This window comes from Delphinapterus leucas, chromosome 12, assembly GCF_059928025.1.
Source record: "Delphinapterus leucas isolate spDelLeu-1000000601 "Yukka" chromosome 12, BTC_Dleu_Yukka2, whole genome shotgun sequence".
NCBI classification, from domain to species: Eukaryota; Metazoa; Chordata; class Mammalia; order Artiodactyla; family Monodontidae; genus Delphinapterus; species Delphinapterus leucas.
Window position 1 is genome coordinate 52,705,286 of NC_143140.1, and position 22,997 is coordinate 52,728,282.

The following is a 22,997-nucleotide window of genomic DNA, read 5'->3' on the forward strand; positions in this document are numbered from 1 at the left end:
ATTAAAAATAAAACTGCCACATGATCCACCAATTCTACTCCTGAATATTTACCTGAAGAAAATAAAAACACTAATTCGAAAGATATATGCACCTCAAAGTTCATAGCAGCATTATTTACAATAACCATGAAGCAACCTAAGTGTCCGTCAACAAATGAATGGATAAAGATGATTGGAACCCCGGCTGACACTGTGACTGCAGCCTTGTGAGAAACCCTGACCCAGAAGACCCGGCTCAGCAGCACGTGGATTCCTGACCACAGAAACTGTGAGAAAATAAGTGTTTGCTGCTGTAAGCCACTAAGTTTCGGGGTAATTTGTCGTGCAGCAATAAATAATAGGTGGATATTAGGAGAATAATATCAGTGCTATGTATATGGTTAAAAGCATGGACTATGGAGCCAGATTTCCTGGGTTTGAATTCTTGTTCAACCACCTTGAATAAGTTACTTAATCTCTCCATACCTCAGCTTCTTCAACTGTAAAATGGGGATGGTAATAATAATACTTAGTTCATGAGGTTGTTAGAAGAATGAACTAAAATAATACTTGTATAGGACTTAGAAAAATTCCTGGCACACAGTAAGTGCTATATAGTGTTTTTTAGAGGAAAAAAAAATTAAAATATATATGCTCCTCTCCTACCACTATCCCATATGGTTGATTTTCCAGTAAATCACCTCATTTAATACTCAGAACAACTATAGGAAGTATTTTGCCCTGTTTGATAGGTGTTCCTACCACTCAGAGGAACAGGTAATAATTTATAGAGTAGAGATTCCAATCCAGGATATGTTGGAGGCTGAAATCTCATGCGTCATAAATTTATTCTGTACTGCCTCCCTAAAATCCACCTTACACTCCTGAGCACCCAAAGTCAGGGGCTATGAAGAGACTTCCATTCATGCAGACAGCAAATAGTTATGGAGTTGTGTTCAGCTAAAGGGTATCTCAGTGAAAACATTCCTGTCTGCTTCAATCCACTTAACTGAACTGTCTGTGAGAATGATGAACAACATGCTAGGACTTGATTTGTAAAACAAAGAGAATATACTGACATATACTAGATGCTCTATAAGTATTTACTGGAAAGAAAACAAGCCCAGCTAAAGTAAAAAAGGCAGATATTTATCCTCTTTAAACTTCAGTAAGAAACACCAGGCATCAGTTACCCTTAGTGCTAAAGTTTTTTGACAAGCCTTTTCCATTTTGGCGAAATGTATTACAAAAAAAAATTCAGCCAAGCTTAGGGACTACAAAGATGGTTCTGTAGAAAAATGTGTGTTATTTCAGCTATCAAATACAACATCTAATCCTATCACAGTGGATATAAAAAGGTTTTCACTGACAGGCACAATAGTGAAGGAAACTGAGTAGTAACATATTTCCTGCCCTGAAAAGTACAGTGGCCTAGGAACTGCATACAACCTCAGAGCACACTTCTAATACAGCAGCCAGATGTCAAAACTGATATAAACGTTCATAGACCTGTGACAATTTACATCTGCAGCAAGGCAATATTTTCAGTTATGTTCCACTATTCAAGAGCATTTCAGCTTAATAATATTTATCATTATGGGATGTTTAAGACTGGCAGATACATTTTAAGATCACTTTGTTGAAATCAAATCCTCTTGATTGGGAAGGGATTGTCTGTAATGAGCATGCCTTCATTACTCCCCCTGGCTGCTAAGTATCCGGGCAAATGAAGGCCTCTGTAAACTTGACCCTGATAGTTCAACCCAGAAGATGACAGAGTTCGTGCTCAACCCTGAGTAAAAGACATCAACAAACCACAGAAATCCTCAATGTCAAAGGAGTTTACAATATACTAAGCGTATCTTTGCTAGCTGATACCAAGCACAACAAAACAAGTCCCAACTGTATTAGGTTCAGGATAGCCCTGACTTAATCTATCCATTAATTTATTCATTCACTTAATCAACACACAATTAGTGCACACCTTCTGTGTGCCTGACACCGTTCTAGCACTAAAACAAAGATAAATCTCTGTCCTCTCCAAGTTGTATTTTAGAAGACACTAAAAATAAGCTACATAAATATGTCATGCATTATATGACGACTAACAGCTAGGAAGAGAAAACAAAACGCAGGAAAGAGGAATACGAAGAGTCAGCAAAGGGAGATTAAATCTTAGAATTTAGAGGGTGACCCAGGAAGGACTCGCTGTAATGGGAATACCTGAGTAAAGACTTCAGGACGTGAGAAAATGAGCTGTGCGGATAAGTAACGGGAAAAATTTTCAGGTAGAGGAAACGGCAAGTGCGCAGGGCCTGCAGCGGAGCACATCTGGAAGATACAAAGAGTAGCAAAGAAGGGCAGTGTAGTTGACAGAGTGAACCAGGGCAAACCTGTGGGAGATGGGGTCGGAGAGGTAATGGAGAGTCGGGTCAGGCAGGACTTTATGGGTTACACAGAGAGAACCAAGGAGTCACTGAAGGTTTGGGGCTGAGGAGGGACGTGACCTGATTTACATCTTAACAGGATCTCTCCAGCTGCTGTGTTGAGAAGAGACTGAAGGGGTCAAGAACCAAAAGAGGGAGACAAATTAGAAGGCTACTGCAGAATCCAGGAGAGAGTTGATGATGACTCAGACTGGAGTAGGAGTGTTGAAAAGTGGTAAAATGCTGGATATATTTGGAAAGCAAGCCAGTGGGATTTGCTGGTTGGTCAGATATAGGATGTGAGAAGTAGAGGTGACTCCAAGATGGTAGGCCTGTGTGTTGACATTGCCAGAGAAGGAAAGACCACAAGAGGTGCAGATTACTGAGGATAATATCAGAGATCGGTTTTTGGACAAATTATTTTGAGATGTCTAATAGACATATGCAGTAGAAATGAGGGCTGTTTGCAAACTTTTGTTTTTTCCTGCTTTTAAGCACTTTAGAGGGCTGTACTCCTCTACTCCCTTTGACTTGATTTAACCAAATGAAAAGGGCATAGAAATTACCTCTGTCACTCCTGGTCAGAGGCTTTAAGAGCCAGAATGAGAATAGTCATATCCCCTGCTGCTGCCAAGGTGATCAAAAGACCTGAGCCACCAGCCAATCTATATCTCACATGTAGCAAGAGCAAGAATAAACACCTGTGTTAAGACTCTGAGATTTGGAGGGGTTCGTTACCGCATCATACCCATATTATCCAGACTGATACAGTGTTCACGTGGAGAAGCTAAGAAGGCAGTTGTATATATGATTCTGAAGTAATGGAGGGATATGATTTAGGCAGTTGGTTAATACATAAATGTTATTAAACAATAAGACTGGTTGAGATTAACAAGGAATCTGGCGATGTTGCAAAAGAGTCTTGGAAAATTCCAAGATATTGAGAAGTGTGGGAGATGAGAGAAATCACATAGATTGAGAAGAACTGGCAAGAAAGGAAGAGAAAAGGACATTGGGTGAAGTGTCCCAGAAGCCAAATGAAGGTAGTGTTTCCAGAAGGTAGTGTCACCAGAAGGAGACAGTGTCCATTGAATTGAATACTGCTGATAGATCTGAGGATTGAGCATTGACTGTGAGATTTAACAGCGCGAATGTTTCTAATTTGACAAAGCATTTTTGTTAGAGATGACCTGAAAGGGCTCCTGTACTTTTGTCCCTGGGAATAAAGCAAAAGGAGTCAATGGCTGAGGTTAGTCTCTCTATGGTGGGTAACACAATCTAATACTGTTAAATTTGATATCTTTATGCAAGGGAGCTAGGTATATTTTTGTTTTTAACAGCACTTAGCAAGTCTTATGTTCTTTGTTCCTATCTAGTCTTGCAATTTAATATCACCAGCTTCACAAGTCACCCTGAGATGAGAGAATACTCCTATCTTTCCGACATCTTTGTTCCATTATTCTCACCTCCCTTTACCTCTATACATTCTATCAGTCCCACTCTGACATTCCAAGAAAGTATAGAAAATGCCTCTTTTTAAAGCATGAATTATTCTCTCAGTACTTGATCTCCACTTCTTTGAACATCTCATTTTAATGCTTATAATATTGTTGCTTATTAAATTATTAATTTGTAATAAACATCAAAATTCTACAGTGCCCTTAAGTCTTCTCAGACTACAGGAAGCAGATGTAAAAATAAAGTAATAGTATATTTCTGCTTTTTAGTCTGAATATTCTAATGTTGCCTAGCGGTTGGAAGTATTTTAAATTCCAACAAGCACAATGTTGTCCAAAGCTGGCAAAGAGAAAAATGAGGGTACCTTTCCCTCCCTTCCCCTGAAAGCATTCCATGTCCCTTAATTCTGGGCCATAGAAAATACTGGTCCATGACTGACAATGTTCAATTAGTTATTGTAGGAAACAAAGCATCGTGAAAAACATCAATTCTTCAATTTTCCACATGACATTTAAGTACTCTGATATGTCTACGGTGAACAATTTGTTCTTCCACTACATAAATATTTTTCCTCCCTTTGAGTACACAGTATATATCCTATTAAAGAGTAGTTGAGCAATTCAATGGTAAGACATTCATTGTCACAGATATACCATAGTAGATATCCTTTGGGTTATAGAAGCCTTGCTAAATTGACATTTATAGGACTAGCTAAACTAAATTCCTCTTTTTTCCTTTTATTAAGTCTTTAGCTTACTTTGGAGATATTCTTGCAGACTTCCATGTCTCATCAACTCTGTAATAATATAAATAGGATCTTCTAAAGTGCAAACAGCATAAAGCTGGATAAGCTTTGGATGTCTTAGGTTCTTCATTATCTGTGCCTCCCTCAGGAAGTCATTTGGATCCATTGAACCTGAAACAAGAAGAGGGGAAATCACTTTATGTTACTGAGGCATTCCTATCCTCACAGAAGCCTGGTGGGAATCACCAAGATTGCTTCCTGCCTCTCAGTAAAGTAAGAGCATGAGTGTCACAAATCTTCAGATTTATCAAGGAAGAGAATCAGTTCAACCAGGGCAACCTAATAACTGATGTGTTGGTGCATCAGGGCTGTGCAGCTTATGTATTATGACCTGTAGGTGAAGAGAGGTTGATTCAGGTCCATGTGAAAAATGAAGGAAAAAGGAAACACTGACAGTCTAATTGATAAAACAAGGCAGGCATCTTAGGAACACAAAGAGAAGACATTCTATTAACATGAACACTGGAAGACACTGAATGTTTAATTACTGCAGCGAGTTTTTCTGTCCAGGATGCAGAGAAGACTAATAGTTGCCCTGTCCTTGGTACCCACTGTGGGAAGAGCTGGATAACTTTTCTAAAAAGCAGTGATATTCTGCCATATTTATGTCTTTAATTCTGCAAGGACATATATCCATAGTGTAGGCCCAGTAGAAAACATTCAAGGGCCACTCCCAAAACTTAGCGTTTTTTTCCTCCTCTTGAAGCTGATATTCAACATTTTCTCCTGTATTAATATCTCCACAGTTGGTTTTAATAGCTTGACCAAATGTTAAGGGAGATATTGGAGCCTATTCTGAAGACTCATCTACAATTAAATTGCACTTAAATGGCTCAACTCTGACTCACCATGCAAAGTGCCAAGAATCAACAGTTAACATCAAATAAAACCTAAGAGAAAGAAGAATACCTGGAGTTACCTTTCATTAGTCATTTAAAGATCTTTTATTTCTTTTAGGATATGATGTTTCAGAGCCATTGTTGTAACTGAAGGAATACTGTCGTTTCACATCTCAGTATTCACTATGGATAGTGCAAATATCATTTTCACTGATGCTTAAAGAGTCTGTTTCGTTCCTCATTCTCTCATATAGAAGACTTCACAGCTAATATTTGAACCCCAGGTATGGATAAGCTTTGGCATTCCAAGCTAACACTCTGACTGTTTATTAATATGCAGTTAGAAAGAGTTACATGTGACCTGCAGATCATTTCACATAAAGCATTTAGGCAATCTATCCTTTGGTATGCCTTTTGAGAGTCTAGAAGTTCACTACCCAGGCTCCATCAAATCCTAGCTCACTGTGTGATCTTGAACAAGTTACCAAATGTCTCTGAACTTCAGTTTCTTCATCTCTAAAACATGGCTAATAATCCTACTGACATAAAATCATTGTCAGGATAATAGCATTGTCTGGTACATAAGTGTTCAATGAGTGTTGACTATATTTGTATTATTATTAAAAATAGGCATATTCTTAGGAAAACCAGACAGATCAACTGTAAGCATTTCTTCACAGGCTGAGGGGAAGAGGCAAGGACTTACAGAGGGAGAATGGGGGGAAATGGCCTATTCTGTTCTCCATCAATTTTTGCTGAGCTCCCTCACTTCCATCTGCGCCACATAATCAAATAGGATTAAAGTCTTGAATCACTGTGGCAAAATGGAGCTAAGAATAAAAGAGGCATCCAAACCATAATAAAGGACCGCTTTTGGTTATTATAATTAGTTTGGCCTATGGTTAGTTACCGATATAGTAGGATCATTCCCCCACCCCCAAACAATCTGATTGATGAAGTTTCCAGTGATAGCAGCAATTATGATCTCCATTCAGACGATTTATCTACAATATGTTTCTATGTTGATGCTTTGGGTGGCCGTCAGATTCATGGAATGCAGGACACTTAAATCATTGCCAGATCACACCATCCGCTAGAGCTGAAACCATGGTACGTCAGGAGCCTCTGCAGGGGAAGCCTGCTCAGAGCACTCCTTGGCTACGCTGGTTACAGCTGACCAGCTGCACAGCGAAAGAGACCCAATCTCAACTCAGCTAGTAATGCAACATTAAATATTAATTTTTGCCTGTCAGAGCTACTGTGGGAGTTGATTTCAGGCTCGTCTTTATTGCGCGGTAGTCTGCTAAGCAATAAATAGCTGAGAAGATTGATTAATGGCCCCAGTGAAGTGAAGACATTTAAGCAATCACCAAAGCTGTTTGCTGCTATTACACTGTAAATCAATAATAATTATTCCTCTTGGAAAGAAAACTATCATGGCGCTATCTTTTAATATAAGAAATCTGATTTTTTGTTCTCTTTTGACCTCCAAAAGGCCTTCCTTAGAGAGCAGTGTTAGGATGGATAGCTAGCTGCTTCTTTTTTGGAAAAAAATGATCAGATTGGACAATAAAGTTTAGTCTCAGTTGTTGATAAGATTAGGATTCAAAATCATAATCATACCTGCAGTAATTCTGAAAATCTCAGGTGCTGGGCTCGATCACTGTGGTCACTACAGGAAGTGATTATAACACTTGCTTGGTGCCCACACTGGCTGTCCCATGACCTCTTGGACATTTACAGTGGCAAGTTGAGCTTATAAGTATCAACGTATGCCATTTAACCCTTGCCATTCTTGTTCTCGTACCTGGTTTTAATGTTTTCACTGCTACCGGAGTGGTATTGTTCCATAGGCCCTCCCACACTTCGCCGAACTGACCAGATCCTAATCTCTTCAGAAGTTGTATGGAGCTGCGGCCGATCTCCCATTGGTCCACGGTTTTATATGACAAATCAAAGGGAGCTGGGACTTGTATCTGCGTCACAGAATAATTAGAATACTGGTAAGAAAAAAGTTATATTCAACAATTTTTTGGTTGAAGATAAGTCTAGGTACTTTTCAAAAGAGACATCATTTTTAAAAACAAAATATTGTAAATTTTATTCTAATTACTTTTAAATGGAAAGCAATTGTGGTAGAATCTGTATCTTTGCCTCTTCCAGCTGATCTCCCAAATCCTGCTAAGTCGGGCACCTTGCTGTCCATCTGTCCCACATGACTCCCAAATACCTCCCTCTCACCTACGTGGTGGGAGTTCTCTTTGCCTCCTTGCCTACATTAATCAAGTTTGAAGGCTAAACTGAAGTTCCATCTCATCCACAATTATCTCCCCAACTCTTTGGCCTATAGCATTTACCACATGTATCACAAAATTTCTCAAAATTAATTTCATCTTTTTTCAAATTCATTTACTTATTTGTTCACTCATTTACTCATTTAGTTAATAAATAAATATTTTTCAAGCACCAACTAGGTTCCATTCTGTAAACAAAATAGGCAAGGTTTCTGCTCTCCTAGAGTGCATAGTCTAGTTTGTCATCTGCCTTTAGAAATTTTTCTTATCTCCTCCACTAAGTCATCAGCATCTCGAGTGCCCAGAAGGTCACCTATGCTTTGTAAACCCTTTCCCCTACCAGAATTCAACAATATTGGTTAAACTAAGAATTTTTAAGTCATATCTTTCTATCAGTTGAACTATTTCTTAGCATAAGTTTAGATACTCATGTGAGGTCATTCCTGTACCATCTAAGATGTACATACTTATACCAAAATTGCCTATTCACGTCTCAGGATTTAACTCATAAATTCCCTGCATACGGGACAGAATTCTTCAGCTTCTACTTGTCTGTAGAATTCTAATCAGGCATCACAAGGAAGCTTTCACTGGTCATCCAGGTATAAACCACAGGGTTGGCTATACCACTGACAGTACATGAGACCTGAACTCTGATGTGGAGCTGAAGGCTTGCCCCACTGAGGTGTATGACCACCACTTAACTTTAAACACATTTAGGTAAAACATGCAAACAACAGAATTTAATGATAGATATAGATTAATTCTATAAATGTTACCTCCTCCCACTAAACAGCCAGGCCAAACAATCAAAATGTTAGAACAGTTAAATGATATCTATATGCAGACAACCAGATAATGAACCTGGTCATTTCATGTTAATAATCTTGAATACAGATCATCTAAGTAAGAATTGTATTCCAGAATTTTCTTTCCCTCCAGCCGTATCATTAAATGCTGCAATAACAAGATACCAGATTAGTTTCTTAGTGCAAAGAATGAATATTTTCTGTGTTCAGTGGTTGCTTGAGGTCGGGACTTGGCAAACTTCTTCTGAAAAGAATGAGACGGTAAATATTTTAGGCTTTGTGAGCCATATAGTCTCTGTTTCAACTATTAAACTCTGCTATTATAGCAAAAAAGCAACGACAATCTGTAAATGAATGAGCATGTCTATGCTCCAATAAAGCTTATGTATAACAATAAGTGTGGGGCCATATTGGCTCAGGGGCCACAGTTTGCCTATCCATGATTTGGGTATTCAATGACCTTTTTTTCTGAGCTGACATATCACATGACAAATAACTCCAACACCTGAGGGAAATAAAATTAACTTCAAAAATAAAGGAACACAGCTTGAAAGCATTTCACCTTTAAGCATGGTTTGTCCAGCTGGACACACAGGCCATCGCTTGTCTTGGTGTAGTGACTCACGAATTCATTCAGTGTCGAAAAGGTTCTTCTCCGGGTAAGGAAAAAGCCCCCTTCATCCAGTCTTCTGATTCTGTAGTGTTTCACAACCCCTTTGTCTAAAACTGGAACCCAAAATAAGTCCTTTTAATAAACTTCTTGCCAAAGCAAAGGAGATTTGCTTATTTTGTGATGAGAGTTTCAATGCATGGAATAAAATTTTAACAAATTCTATTTATTTCTCAACTTTGTTTCAGAAAAGACTTCAGGAAGCTTATAAAGGACATACAGCAGACTAAAAAGGAAAAAAGAATGTGGAATCATATTTTAAAGGAAATATAAAAATAAAAGAGTACAGTTAGCACCAAAAATAAACTTTGATTTGAGGCCTAGTATACTTGTTTAAAACAAGCTATAAAATGGACTCTGTCATTCTAGCAATGTAAAGAAGGAAACAGTTTCAGAAACCACAGTGTTCATAAGATAAAATCACAAAAGATGTTTAGAAACAGTTCTTTCTGGTACAGAGACAAGGGAGAATTTCCTCCCATGAAATTCTATAACATGGACACTAAAATAAAATAAAGTGTTCTCAGAAAGCAAAATCTATGTGTAGATATAGATATAAATACAGGTAGAGATGGAGAGAGGGAGGAAGGGAGAGAGAAATATTATTGGGCCTTAAAAAAGGAAGGAAATCCTGTCATTTGCAACAACATGCATGAACCTTGAGGCTATTGTGCTAAGTGAGATAAGACAGAGGAAGACAAATACTGTGTAGTATCACTTATATGTGGAATCTTTTTTTAAAAAAAAATTAAACTCATAGAAACAGTAGAAAAATTGTTGCCTGGGAATGGGGTTGGGGAGAGCAGGATAAGGGAGAAGTTGGTAAAAGGGCATAAAACTTCAGCTATAAGATGAGTAAGTTCTAAGCATCTAGTATATAACATGGTGACTAAAGTTGATAACACTGTATGATATAGTTGAAATTTGCTAAGAGAGTAAAACTTACATGGTCTCACCAAAAACGGAGAGAAATATGTGAGGTGATAGATATGTTAATTAACTCTATGTGGGAAGGGGGAATCCTTTCACAATGTATATATATTTCAAATCATCATGTTGTACATTTTAAATACTTTTTATTTTATTTGTCAATTATACCTCAATAAAACTGAAAAAAAGCATTTCATCTGCATAGAGGAGAATATTTTTTTTCGGTTCTTTATAATAAAATGCAGAGAACAGGCAAACATTTAGCTCCTCCAAAAGTAATATAAGGTTCTTAAATTACAATTTTTTAAGTGTCTGGAACACATCGTTGTACTCTGATCTGTCAAATTACCATTCCCACTGACTATAACTCTTGGGGCAATGTTAATTGCTTTATATACTCATCACCAAAAAGAGGGGCTTTATTAGGATACAGAGCTAAGCTCATTACAGATTCCGTTTATGGATTAAAAGGCTAACAAAAAAAATCAAAGAGAGATGTAAACAATATTAGCCCCAATTCATTTCTCCACAAAGTAATAAAAATATTAGAAGTAGAAAGGTAGCTAAGTATAAATTATACCTGCAATTTATATAAATTGTTGGCCTGAAAATTCGTTTGCCATTTATCAAAAAGAAAAGTGCATAAAGTATGACTGAGATGTCTAGCAAGCCAACAGATCTATAATTGGAAATGATGGGAAGCAATAAAAAAATTCTCCTTTTTTAATCAAGATGGACCATATCTAGTTCCAAACTGAAGTGGACTACATGGAAATTAAACTTAGGAGTTCCCTTTTAATGCATCACAAAAGGCTTAATGATTTCTAAGCTAGAAACTAAAGTCAATAGACGACTGAAAGGTTAAAATACTCTTTGTGATTTTCTTAATAAGGGATGCAAATCCCAATGATTGATATGGCTTTGGCAATTGCCATTGATCATAAAGAAAGCCTAAATAAATGTTTGCCATCTATTTGTAGATAAAGGTTTAAACTCTCAACTGTAAAAACCAATACTTTCAATACATCTGGAGTTGTCAAGCACAATAAAGGTAATTTTGTTTAATAGAAAAAAGCTATAGACAGGAAGATCGGAGACCCAGGTTACAATTTAACTAGTATGTGACCAAAACATGGCAATGTCACTGGGCCTCCATTTCTTCATCATTAAAAGAGCAGGCTTTAAGAAATCTCCAAATTTCCAAATGTTTCCACTCTAATGTTCCAACATTTCTATTGGCTGTTGCTTTCTCTCTCTGAATTCTCATTTCTTTCTGTAGTGCTTTCAGAAAACTACAAATTGTGAAAACTACACATTACCAAAAAAAAAGTAATTCTCACCTTGGAGCCTTGAACACCACTTGAATGCTTTTTTTATGAATTTTCTAGTAGCCAGCCCCTCTTCAGGTCTCAATTTAAATCCTCAGAACCAGCCTTCCCCATCACCCTGTTGCATGTACTCCTCCCAGCTCCTTTCTATCACATTACCCAGTTTAATTGTGATGGTGGATTTATCTCAGTGGAGGCGGCTCTGTGAAGGGCAAGGGACTCTGTGTCTTGAACTAATACCTACTCAGAGCCTGACACAGAGTAACAACTAACATAAACATCTGCTAGATGAATGAATGATGTCACTAACTCTTGGATTTGAAGAGAAATGTAAGCTTCTGAAGTGTCTGCTGCAAAATTAAACAGGTAATTATACAAATACTTTTAAGTCAAGTCTTCCCTGGAATTTTATTTTTAAATAGAGGAAGACAAACTTAGCCCCAGCATATAAATACTATTAGAGGACAGTCATTCATGTTTATATCTAATTTCTTGAGCTTTGCAACGTAACACAGGAATAAGTACTCCATCTCTGACCAGCATCATAGATTACTTATATGCAGTTCATTTAAGTTTTCAGTCTAGCCAAGACCGAAATATATATATATATATATATATATATAATTTTAAAATTAGATCACAGAAGCTACATCAGGGAAATTCAATACACCATAGTCAGGATGAAGGCACTTTTAATATTGTATTCCTGAGTAATCAAATCCAAAATAAGTGGGTTTTTTAAAGTGATTTAAGTTTGATAGTAGTGAGTCCACACATTTGCAAACTGTCATTCTTAAAAAAGATTGAATTCGGAAGGTCTCAGAACTAAGGAGAAATGAATGTTCTATTCCTTTTCTGGTTTGCTTTGAGCTTTATTATTGAAGCAAACCTATTCCAAATTCTACAGGCTATAAGCGAATGATAATGCTTGTGCTATTCTTATTGTGAATTACTGTGAGTTCAGATTAGTTAAGCATTTTAGTAGTTTAACTGCAAAACATGTAAACGTTATATAAAATATAATGGAATCATCCCTCAACAAACTCAGTAGCATCACAGTTGAATGAACTGAGCTACTGAAAGCCAGGCATCCTGAGTTTACATCTTGACTCTCATTGATGCTGTTTGACCTGGGGGAGAATGTTTCACCTGTCAACTGCTTAATCTACCAGGACATGTCCAAGAATTAGGATATATTGCAGAGATGCAGGTAAGTATGTATGAGGAGTACAATAAAGGTTTGTTGAACATTGAAAGAATTCAGCTATTTCTGCCCATGACCTTCTATAAGGACCATGGCACTGGTCACCTGATTATTTGGCCACCTTCACATCCAGGGTAACTGATTCTGCAGGAACGCATGTGATATAGATGGAGTCTTATGATTTCAGTCCTAAATGCCAGGCCCAAATGAATTTAGAAGGAGTTGGTGGCAGACGTAGAAGCCCAGCTTTCTCCTAATGGTGAGATCTTAGCGTATAGTCTCTGATGATAGAAAAGAGTTTGTCTACCACTGCACAAAGGTGTGAGATTTCATCAAAAAACACTTTCAAAGAGTTTTTTTCCTCAATTTACCACATGACTAACATATTATTCAGAACATATTAAATAATTATAACATTCCAAAATTAAGTTTTTAAAAGACAGAACCTCCAGAAATTAACTAAAGTTAATTTTAGTACAATATAAACATTAAGTTAGAGGCTATGTCTGCCAAACATGAGACAACCTATTAGGCTTAGTGAAAGATATCAGTATAACAAGTAGTTTGGCATTTTACAGATAAATGATTGAGCAGATTTTCATTTTTCAGCTAGTCTTCTGGCATCATCTGGGCACAGCCTTATTCTTACTGACTGAAAATAATCTGTTCGCATTCTGGGTAAAACAATATGACTTAGATGATTAAGCAAAGGATTGAAAATCAAGAACTCACTGCCCTAATCTAATTCTCCCAGTGATTTGTTCTTTGACCTTTGGCAAGGAATTTCATTTCAGTTTCCTTATCTAGAAAATGAAAATAATGATCTTATCTATATACTCTCACAGGGATGGTTTGAGTGTCATTATTCACAAAGGATGATAGACATTTCTAAATGTGCAATGTGTGAGTACTATACTAGAATATCAGTATTATCAAATAGCATTGTCAACAAGAGAGCCACTTCCAAAGTAAGTTTCCACTCTTTGCACAATAAAGGCTACATAACATAGTGGCTACCAAACATATTAAGTGAAGAAACTGCCATTAATTCTGTGAGAGAACTCCTGCATATGCAAACTCCTGTTTATTTGATTTCTCTTTGGAAGGGTGGCTTGTACTTTTCAGAACTATTATGATAACACCTCCTATACCATTGCTTTAGAAATCATGTTAAGATAGTTCTACACCAGTAAGTAAATAACATTAAATTGAGTTATTACACTGTATCCCCCATTAAAACAGAATCTAACACACACACCCATTTTACACTGTGTTTTGTTCTACAGCAAACAGAATAGAATTCCTGTATGAGTAGTTTTGAAACAAGAAATTACACCTGTCTCAAAATATTAAAGTGGTATCATGTAGAAGACTTCTTCTTTTCTGATGAAAAAAAATCCACTAAACCAAAAGGAACAAACAGATTTGACTCTCTTCATGCATAAAACTCAACTACTGGGTCCCCAAGGGCACCTGTCTCCCAGCCAGGCATATTCAGTGTGCTGTGGACATCAGTCAGCAAGTTTGACTACTAAACTGCTAGGTTAAGTGAAGACTCATTAAGAGAATGTCTACATTAGGTGACTCAAAAAACTTAAAAAATGTATTTGAAGATACATCTGATAGCTCTCATGTCCTGAGGTCTTCAGCATTGTTACTAGTACTTTTATAGTCAAAGACAACATAATCAACTACCTTTATGTGCAAAAATCAACTATCTCTTCCATATTATATAGCATGGAAATCCATGAGCCTGAACCACATATCTGTGCAAATACTTAGGATATGTTTGAGAAAACTGTTGGTCTTATCCTCAAGACCCCTATGGTCTAACTCCTTATTAAAACAGGCCAATCCCCAATCAAAGCTGGCTCTTAAATTTTCAGAACAAAATGTCAGTTTTGCTGTTTATACATATGATATCTTATGAAGATGAGCATCACTTTAATTAATACATAATTATAACATTCAATATTTTGTCATATAATTTAATTAAAAAGCATCTACCACAGTTTTACATGAAAATAGCATTTGCAGCATCTGATATTGCACAGAAAGTCTCTGGGAAACAACTTGACTCTTTATTCCTCTGGGCACTCTTAACTTCTCATTCAGTATTATTTCTGCAATAAATCATCAGGAATTTACATCCGTGGATTATATTATCTCAGTTTCCTACAGAAAGTCTTTCACTGGATTAAAATTTAATGTGACATGAAAGCCAGTGCTTCTACTTTTCAAAACTTACCCTAAGGAAATAATCCAAGTATTTACACGCATTCATTTAGTTATATATCTGCTTTGTTCCAGAAAGATCCAAAGGCTTGCATAAATTATCAAAATAAAATGAAATTTAAGATAAGTGGACAAAAAGGAAAGGAAAGGACGATGACTCCAGGAACAAGGCTGGTATGCTTTATGTAAGGTATTCTTTAGATTTCCGTCCATGTTTGCTAGATGTGGACCAAAGATTTGGCTCTCCACATTTTTGACAGCTCAAAACCATGAGAGAAACTCATTCAGTTACCTGATTCCCTGAATAAAATAGTAATAAACTGTTATTCAAAAAAAAAACCCAAAACACTATTGCTGGTACTGAAATGAGAGAGAAACTTCTCACATAGGTCTTCATAAAACACACACACATACACACACACACACACACACACACAGAAAATGTAATAAGCAATATCATCATCAAGATTCTTAATAGTAAATACACTAACACATTGCAAAGGGCTGGTTCTTATAATGTCCACTAACGTGGGCCCATTTCCAACATGAAATTCAATGAAAACATTTGTATAGGAAACTAACTACTGTTCATCAGCCAAAACAGGGAAAGCAATACGTATAAGAATGTTCACTGCAGCATTTTTACAGCATTAAATGACTGGAAAATTGTAGCAAATCTGAAAATTAAGAGTTAAAACTATAATCATAAAAATTATGTAGTAACAAGAAAAAAATGGATAATGTGTTAAATGAAATAAAATGTGTTAAGTGAAATAATTGGGATACAAAATTAAGAGAATAGTATTATTTTAAACATGAGGATACATCTGGCTGCTCACACATCCTGGAGCCCTTTCCTGCTGAAGGAACCCAGCTGAGGTTCCTTGTGAAAACCATAATTGCATGAGGGCCAAGATGATTCAATTTGCCAACATGGGAACAGCTGAGTTAGACTGGCAGATTTGTGAGTATTTTACTCTGTTTTTCCAAACCAACTATAATGAAGGTATAGTGAATTTAAAATAAAAATATATACATAATGCTTCCCACTTTGTTAGAGAGGCAACATAAGAATTAACTACCTAAGACAATGTCCACATATACGTCTCAAGACACTGACTATAATGATACTTGATATTCTTTATATAAAGACCCCCATGAACTCATTTCTCTTTGAACTTAACACTTAAAATATAGTGCATCTCTTCTTACATAACCCAGTGAGAAGCACAATATGGTTCCCTTTCTGCCTTAACTGCCAGAGAACTCCCAGCTAAACTGATTTCTAAACTGTGATACTTTTCTCCCATTTGAGGCTCAGCAAGATCTATTTCTCTGTTCTTTTTCATTGATTTGCCTTTTTTATGTTTAGCTGTATTTTGCACTGTGTTTCAGCAATGTAAGCCAACTTAAATCCTTTCATAGAAGTAAATAAACACATTCACAAATGAAGTGATAAATAATCAAATAAAATGGCACATCTACTAAACATAAGAAAGAATTTCTAATGAAATGAACTGTCCAACACCAGAATAGGCTGGTTCTCTCTTCTGTTCATGGGAGGTTTGATGCTCCCCTTAGAAGTTTCAAATTATAAGAGATCTCAGAAAGAGCAATATGAGACTAGACAGTTTTTGCAAGTCCTACTATTCTATCAACGGAAGGAGAATATGATATATGAATGACAAGAAATTTTAAAGATGATTTAGTCTAAATTCCTCTTTTACTGATGAGTCTAGAGTTTCAAAATAAACTACTATTTGTTCGCAGGGTTGGAATCCAAGTCTAGTCTTCTAGGGTGTCCTGTGAATGACAGTAGAAATAGTAGAAACCTTTAACTGTTTATTTCTTGTTTCCTGTTTTGTTTAGTTGTTTTCTTTTTTTTCAAGTAATAATTTACTAATTTCTCAGGAGAATGTTTTAGGACTTTTAGAATGCCATCTTTCCTGTCCCTATCAAACTCTCCCCAAACTCTTGGGAAGCCTTTTCTATTATGAAGGAGAACTCAGTCCCTGAATCTCTCTTCTTCTCTGCACCCCATTTCGGTAATGAGGAGACATGCTAAACAGAGTGAACATGAAAGTCCTGGAGATATGTAATGGATGATAATTGAAATACCTTGAAATCAATTTTTATCTTCTTGTGAAAATACAAAGGACCTTCTCGTGTATTAGCTAATTGATTTTCACAGCAGAATACTGTGTCCTTCCATTTTTTCATTGTTTTTACATATGCAAGACAGCTTTTGGTAGTTTGCTCATTATTCCTTCACGTTTCCAAAAGCAGAGAGCTCTCATTCTTGGAAATTTCTTCATATTAAATGAGGACCCTTGATATAAGATATATTCCTGTTATTTATTTCAGACAAGTATTAGACAAAGTTTACATAAGTCTGTTCAGATTTGGTTTCATTTGTCATAACTTCCGGCCTACACAGTTCAGGTCATGTTCAGGTAACACTTCATATAAAGACAAACCATCTCCTAGTCACAGGCTACACTTTGAAGGCTGGCCAACCATCTTCCTAATGACTCTCACTAGTTCAGGGGTGAACCAGGTAAACAACCGTGGGTACTCAGGATGATTCATCACTACCCCAGAAAAACAGTTCAAAGCACACGTTCCAATGCAAGGTGGGCCAACACCTCCATCTTTCTGTGCAAAAGGTAGTGTTCTTGACACATAAACATAAAGGCAACTGGATTTTTATTGAGTGCCTGCCTTAAGCAAGCCCTGTGCTAAGTGCTTTTTTGTGAAGTATTTTATTTAATTCTCATACCAACCCTAAGGGATATGGATATTATTTTCATCATTTTACAGAGGAGAAACTAAAGTCGAGGGAGATTAAGTACTTTTCCCCTGGATACAAAGCAGGTAAACATTCATTCTGTGAGTCAAAACCAGAGAACGAGACTCTGAATCCCACACCACATTCTTAATCCCTCCACCAACTGTCTCCTTCTATTGCCAAACAGCAAGTATTTTTAGGCAACTCTCACAAGACACTGCTCACAGCTCCGGGAGCAAGGAGGCTTATTGGTACTATTTAATCTTGAGATGAGGATAATGCTGCAGAGAAGGTCTATTTCTGCAACTGACACCTTTAAAGGGAAACACAGGTTGAACATTCCTCCATCTAACACAGTGATTCTACTTTTCTTATTCTTACTGGTTCTCAGGCTTCTCTGCCTCCATCTTCTCCTTCTATACTGGTTCTCACCTGGGCCAGCATATCAGCTCTCACAACCATTCTTAGTAATATTGCAGACATTTGGCTTCTGATGACTGTACTGAATGTGTAATGACCCCCCAGTCTCTCTCTGCTAAGCTGCTCACTCAACTCCTGCCAGCACCTCAAATGTACCAAGTCAAAATCTTAATTCACATTATCTTATTCCCCAAGTTTCCTCCCCAGCTTGAATATTCTGTCTCAGTGAATGGCACTGCCATCCTGAAACCCAGACAGTAAAGCTAGAGATTTGAGGGCCACGCCGAATCCTCTCTCTCCCTGACTTCTCATCTCTGACCGAGCATTATGTCCTGTCAGCCCGTACTCTCCACTGCCATCACCTTGTGGCGTGCCCCTTAAAGTCCCTCTTCTGGACCACTGCAGTAAGCTCACTGTTTTCCCTGTGTCCTGCATCACTATCCAGCTTCCACAGTCACCAGAGTCATCTTCTAAAGCACAATCTGAATTTGTTATTCTCCTTTCTAAAGCTCTTCAAGGGCACCCCATTGCCTAAAGTTCACACGCCTTAACGGAATTCTCTCCTGCACCCTACCCTCAACGTTTAAACACTTATCTGTAGTTTCCTGAATGCACCATGGTGTTTTCTGTTTCTGTGCATTTGCACAGACTATTTACTCCAACTACGATGTCACTCTATTTATGTGCTACAGACAAGTTCATTTTTCAAGGCCCATTTCAGGCGTCTCCTCCTCCATTAAGCCCCTAGACTCAAGCAAGCAGAGCAGCTCACTTGGCCCTTCATATCCCACTGCACATCGACTTCTGCTATTGAATTCATTCACAGTATTGCTCCTGTAATTTATACTGTACCTCTCCTACTGGATTTTGAGCCCTTTGATTGCATTTACTTATATGAGACATGAGGTCAGTGAATCATTCTCTCTTGGCCTTTGCAATGGCTTGCAATAGGTGGAGCATCATTCCGCATCACATGAACTTAGGATGCAGCTTTGTGACTTGCTTTGGAGTGTGGGCAAACACAATATATGGCACATCCTAGCAGAAGCTTTAAAGAGTCTGAACAGTACGTCCTCCCCTTCCCCCCTCGCCCTTCCAAGGAGAGTGCCATACCCAGGCTGCAGAATTTATTACTGTTTAATGGGAGAATCCAACTGACACTCTGATGATCTCATCTTCCCAACCGAGATAATCTTAGCATAATATTCTGCTTCCAGATTTCTCTCAAATTTCCAATGTAAGAAAGCAATCCTCATTTCTACTCCAACCTATCATTAGTCTGTATAGAAAATTAAAGTGTGGGACTTCTCTGGTGGCGCATTGGGTAAGAATCTGCCTGCCAATGAAGGGGACACAGGTTCGATCCCTGGTCCAGGAAGATCCCACATGTCACGGAGCAACAAAGCCTGTGCGCCACAACTACTGAGCCTGTGCTCTAGAGCCCATGAACCACAACTACTGAGCCCGAGTGCCACAACTACTGAAGCCCGTGCACCTAGACCCCGTGCTCCACAACAAGAGAAGACACCACAGTGAGAAAGAAGGCTGCGCACCTCAACAAAGAGTAGCCCCCGCTCGTCGCAAGTAGAGAAAGCCCGTGCGTAGCAAAGACGACCCAATGCAGCCAAAAAATAAATAAAAAAAAAAATAAAGAAAATCAAAATGCTTTCCTTGATTTCCACTATTTGCTTAGTCTTGTAAAAACCAGAGACACAACAAATAAGTAGATATCTTTCCTATACGAGTGTGTCTTTTCTATTTAGTTGGCATCTCCCCTCCACTGCCAACTAGAATATACACTTCATGAGGTCAGGGACTGTCTTGTTTACCACTGTAGCCCAGCCTTCTGAATACCAACTGCACATAGTATGCATTAAATAAGTATTTGATGAATGAATGAATGAATCCCAAGTTCTTTAAGGCCTGGATCATCATTTTGTTCAGGATTATACACATAAGGGATACACAGAAAATGATGCTTACTAAAATTATATGAAAATAGGAAAATAATTTTTGCTTCTTTCCTTTTATGTTTTTGCTTCCTGCATATTTTATTTCTAGCAAAACCGTTTTTAAAGCATCTGCAGGTGAAAGGGAGATAGCTATGAGAGAGGATTTAAGGAAAGTCCCTGCCCTGCTGAAACAAACAAGGAAGTAAATTTAGTCTCTGCCATGCATAGGCTTTTAAGGCAACAGAATACTTTTTTAAATTGTAATCCCTGTGCCAAAGCACCTAATAGCTTAATGCAAAGCACATTTCTAAAATGCATTAGAAATGACCTCATGATAGATGCAATGCTGACAAATAGAAAGTAGCTAATATACATATATCATTTTAAATACACAGCTTAAAATTAGAGCTACTCTTTTATTAAATTGGACTGTATTTATTTCATTCACTTTTTACATTATGAACACATCTTATGTAACTTTCACTACAAAGAAACTAGATACCTGAATCATTAAGAAAAATGTAAACCCTGGTCAATTTTTTGACATTAATAAAGTAAGATTACTGCCAGTCAGATGTTTTTAATATTTACAGTGCAAGTTGCTAGAGGTATTTTAAAATTATAAACTTCTTTTCAACTAAAATCAGATATTCTTCCCCTTCCTATAAATTAATGGGTCATGAAAACAGACAATCTAAACTACTGTATTGTTTCCATGATGGCATGCTATTTCTTGACACGCCACAAGAGGGGGCACATGTTTGACTGAAAGCCCTCGGTAGCTGCAGTTGTAGAGTGGGGAGCAGAAAGCAGAAGCCAGTATGGTGTTTTGGTTTTAAAATAAAGGTACACATATAGCATTCAGCATTGCAGACAATGTCCCTGTTTGTATAAACACCATGTGAAATATTCTGGTTAAGCTTAATTTTACAATTCTTTTTCAATAACACGTATTTGCCACTTAGAGTAACAAAAAGAAATTGCTTAGATACTTTAAGAATCAGGTAACCTTGAAATATAAACGTTTATTTAGTTATTATTTCCCTGAAGTATAAAAAGGACTAAATTGCTCAAGCCTGGTGGTAAGGAGGAGGAATTGGAAGGCCTGCTGGTCTCTGACTTTCATTTCCAGAGCGGAGATGTCTTAGTTTTCTGTTCAACCCAAAATTCAGCACCATGCCTCAAATGTTCTTCCTTATCTATGCCTCCTTTTGTATTCCACTGCTCAACTCTGCTTTTAATCCTTCCCCCTTTTCCCGGTTTGAGATCATTAAATTTATATATTATCAAAGCCCAAGACCCAGAGAGAACTGGTCGGGTAACTCAGGTCTGGCAATGTCTTGCTATCCAAAAATATAACCCACATTGAATTTATCATGATTGCACTTATAATACATACAATCTAGCACCTTGTTAGTTATTAAAGCATACTGGTGGCAATGGATGAACAATTTACAGATCTCCATTTTATTTTTTAAAGGGTTCAAAAGTGCATCACAGAAAATGATTTATTTTTAATCTAAGGAGCATCACCTGATTTTTCAAAGGAAGAAAGATTCTTAAGAATGAACATTATCTAAAGAGAAAAATAAGTTTTATGCATGCTATTTTCCATTTACTCTTACTCACTATTTGGTATAGTGTTGACTGTTGTCTCATTTCCCTGTAATGCCCTCCTTTTTTAATCCCTTTCAGAAATTAACTGTTCTCTTTTCTGGATTCTTAAAGCACTTTGCATATTAGTGCCTTATATGCATAATAATCAAGTGCATGTATAGTGTGAACTGCTTAGCTGTTTACACAATTATGCCATATAGCAAGCACAAATGAAAGTTCTATGATGAACGGGTGAATGAATGAATCAATGAATACATGAATGGTTAAAAAATAATTCAAAATATTCTTGCCAATATTTTTGAAAATTGACTTTTTATGTACAGAACCAAATGCAATGCATAATCCTTTATTGTATCAAAAAGCAAATAAATAAACAAAGGGCTAGCAAGGACATTTGGAGACATTTGAGTATGTACTCTATGGTAGATAATATTATTGCATTAGTGTGAAAATTTGGGGGGTTAATAATGGGGTTGTAATAATGTAAGAGAGGGTCCTTATTCCTGGGACATACATACTAATACTAAAGCTTTTAAAGGTGAAGTGACATAATACCTGCAACTTACATATATGTTACATATATGAGACATATATAGATATGTGAATGATGGAAAGTGTCACCATGTGTTAACAATTGATGAATTTAGGTGAAAGGACATAGTTATCTTTTCAATTTTATCAATAAAGTTAGGGAGAAACAAAGACTCTATATGTTTATATTGAGTTTTGGTATTTAATGGTGTGGAATTGTTTTGTAATTTTTATTTTTCCTGGATGCTCAGAGAATTTTTCCTTTATGCCTGATATTAAAGTATTTTGAAAAGATACCCTAGGTATGTATCTTCTCATTTATGCTACTTAGAACAACTAGGAGTACTTTTAATCTACAAGCACAGATTTTTTTTTAACTCAGGAAAGTTTTCTTCTGCTACATATTTAGCTGTTGCTTCCATTTAATTATTCTAGTAAATGTCAAAGAAATGTCTCCTGTTTGTGCATGATCTACCCTTACATATTTTCATTGATTTCTCTTCTCTCTCTAGAGAGCATCTCAAGTCTGCTCTTTATATCCCTAAAGTGACAATTTTTCTGCTGCCTATCTCCCATCTATTGCCTTTTCATGCCCCTTTTGATGCCTAATTTTATAGAGTTTGTGTTTTCTTGTATTTTATAGTTTCAAATCAAATGCTTTCAATTTTTTTCTTCTGTTCCTTTTAGTGAATATGTCTCAAAAATGAGTTTT

The 22,997-nt window shown here is 36.9% G+C and overlaps 1 protein-coding gene across 2 annotated transcripts in view; it reads right to left on the reverse strand.

The window, feature by feature from the left end:
• Positions 1 to 22,997, reverse strand: part of FRK (fyn related Src family tyrosine kinase) — a 118,267-nt gene that overhangs the window by 15,108 nt on the left and 80,162 nt on the right. For both annotated transcript variants that reach the window (XM_022554802.2, XM_089921954.1), the window contains 3 exons: positions 9,173 to 9,336; positions 7,315 to 7,483; positions 4,621 to 4,779 (listed from right to left, as the gene is read on the reverse strand). In XM_022554802.2, the coding sequence (XP_022410510.1) occupies positions 4,621 to 4,779; positions 7,315 to 7,483; positions 9,173 to 9,336 (492 nt within the window). The remainder of the gene's footprint in view (positions 1 to 4,620; positions 4,780 to 7,314; positions 7,484 to 9,172; positions 9,337 to 22,997) is intronic.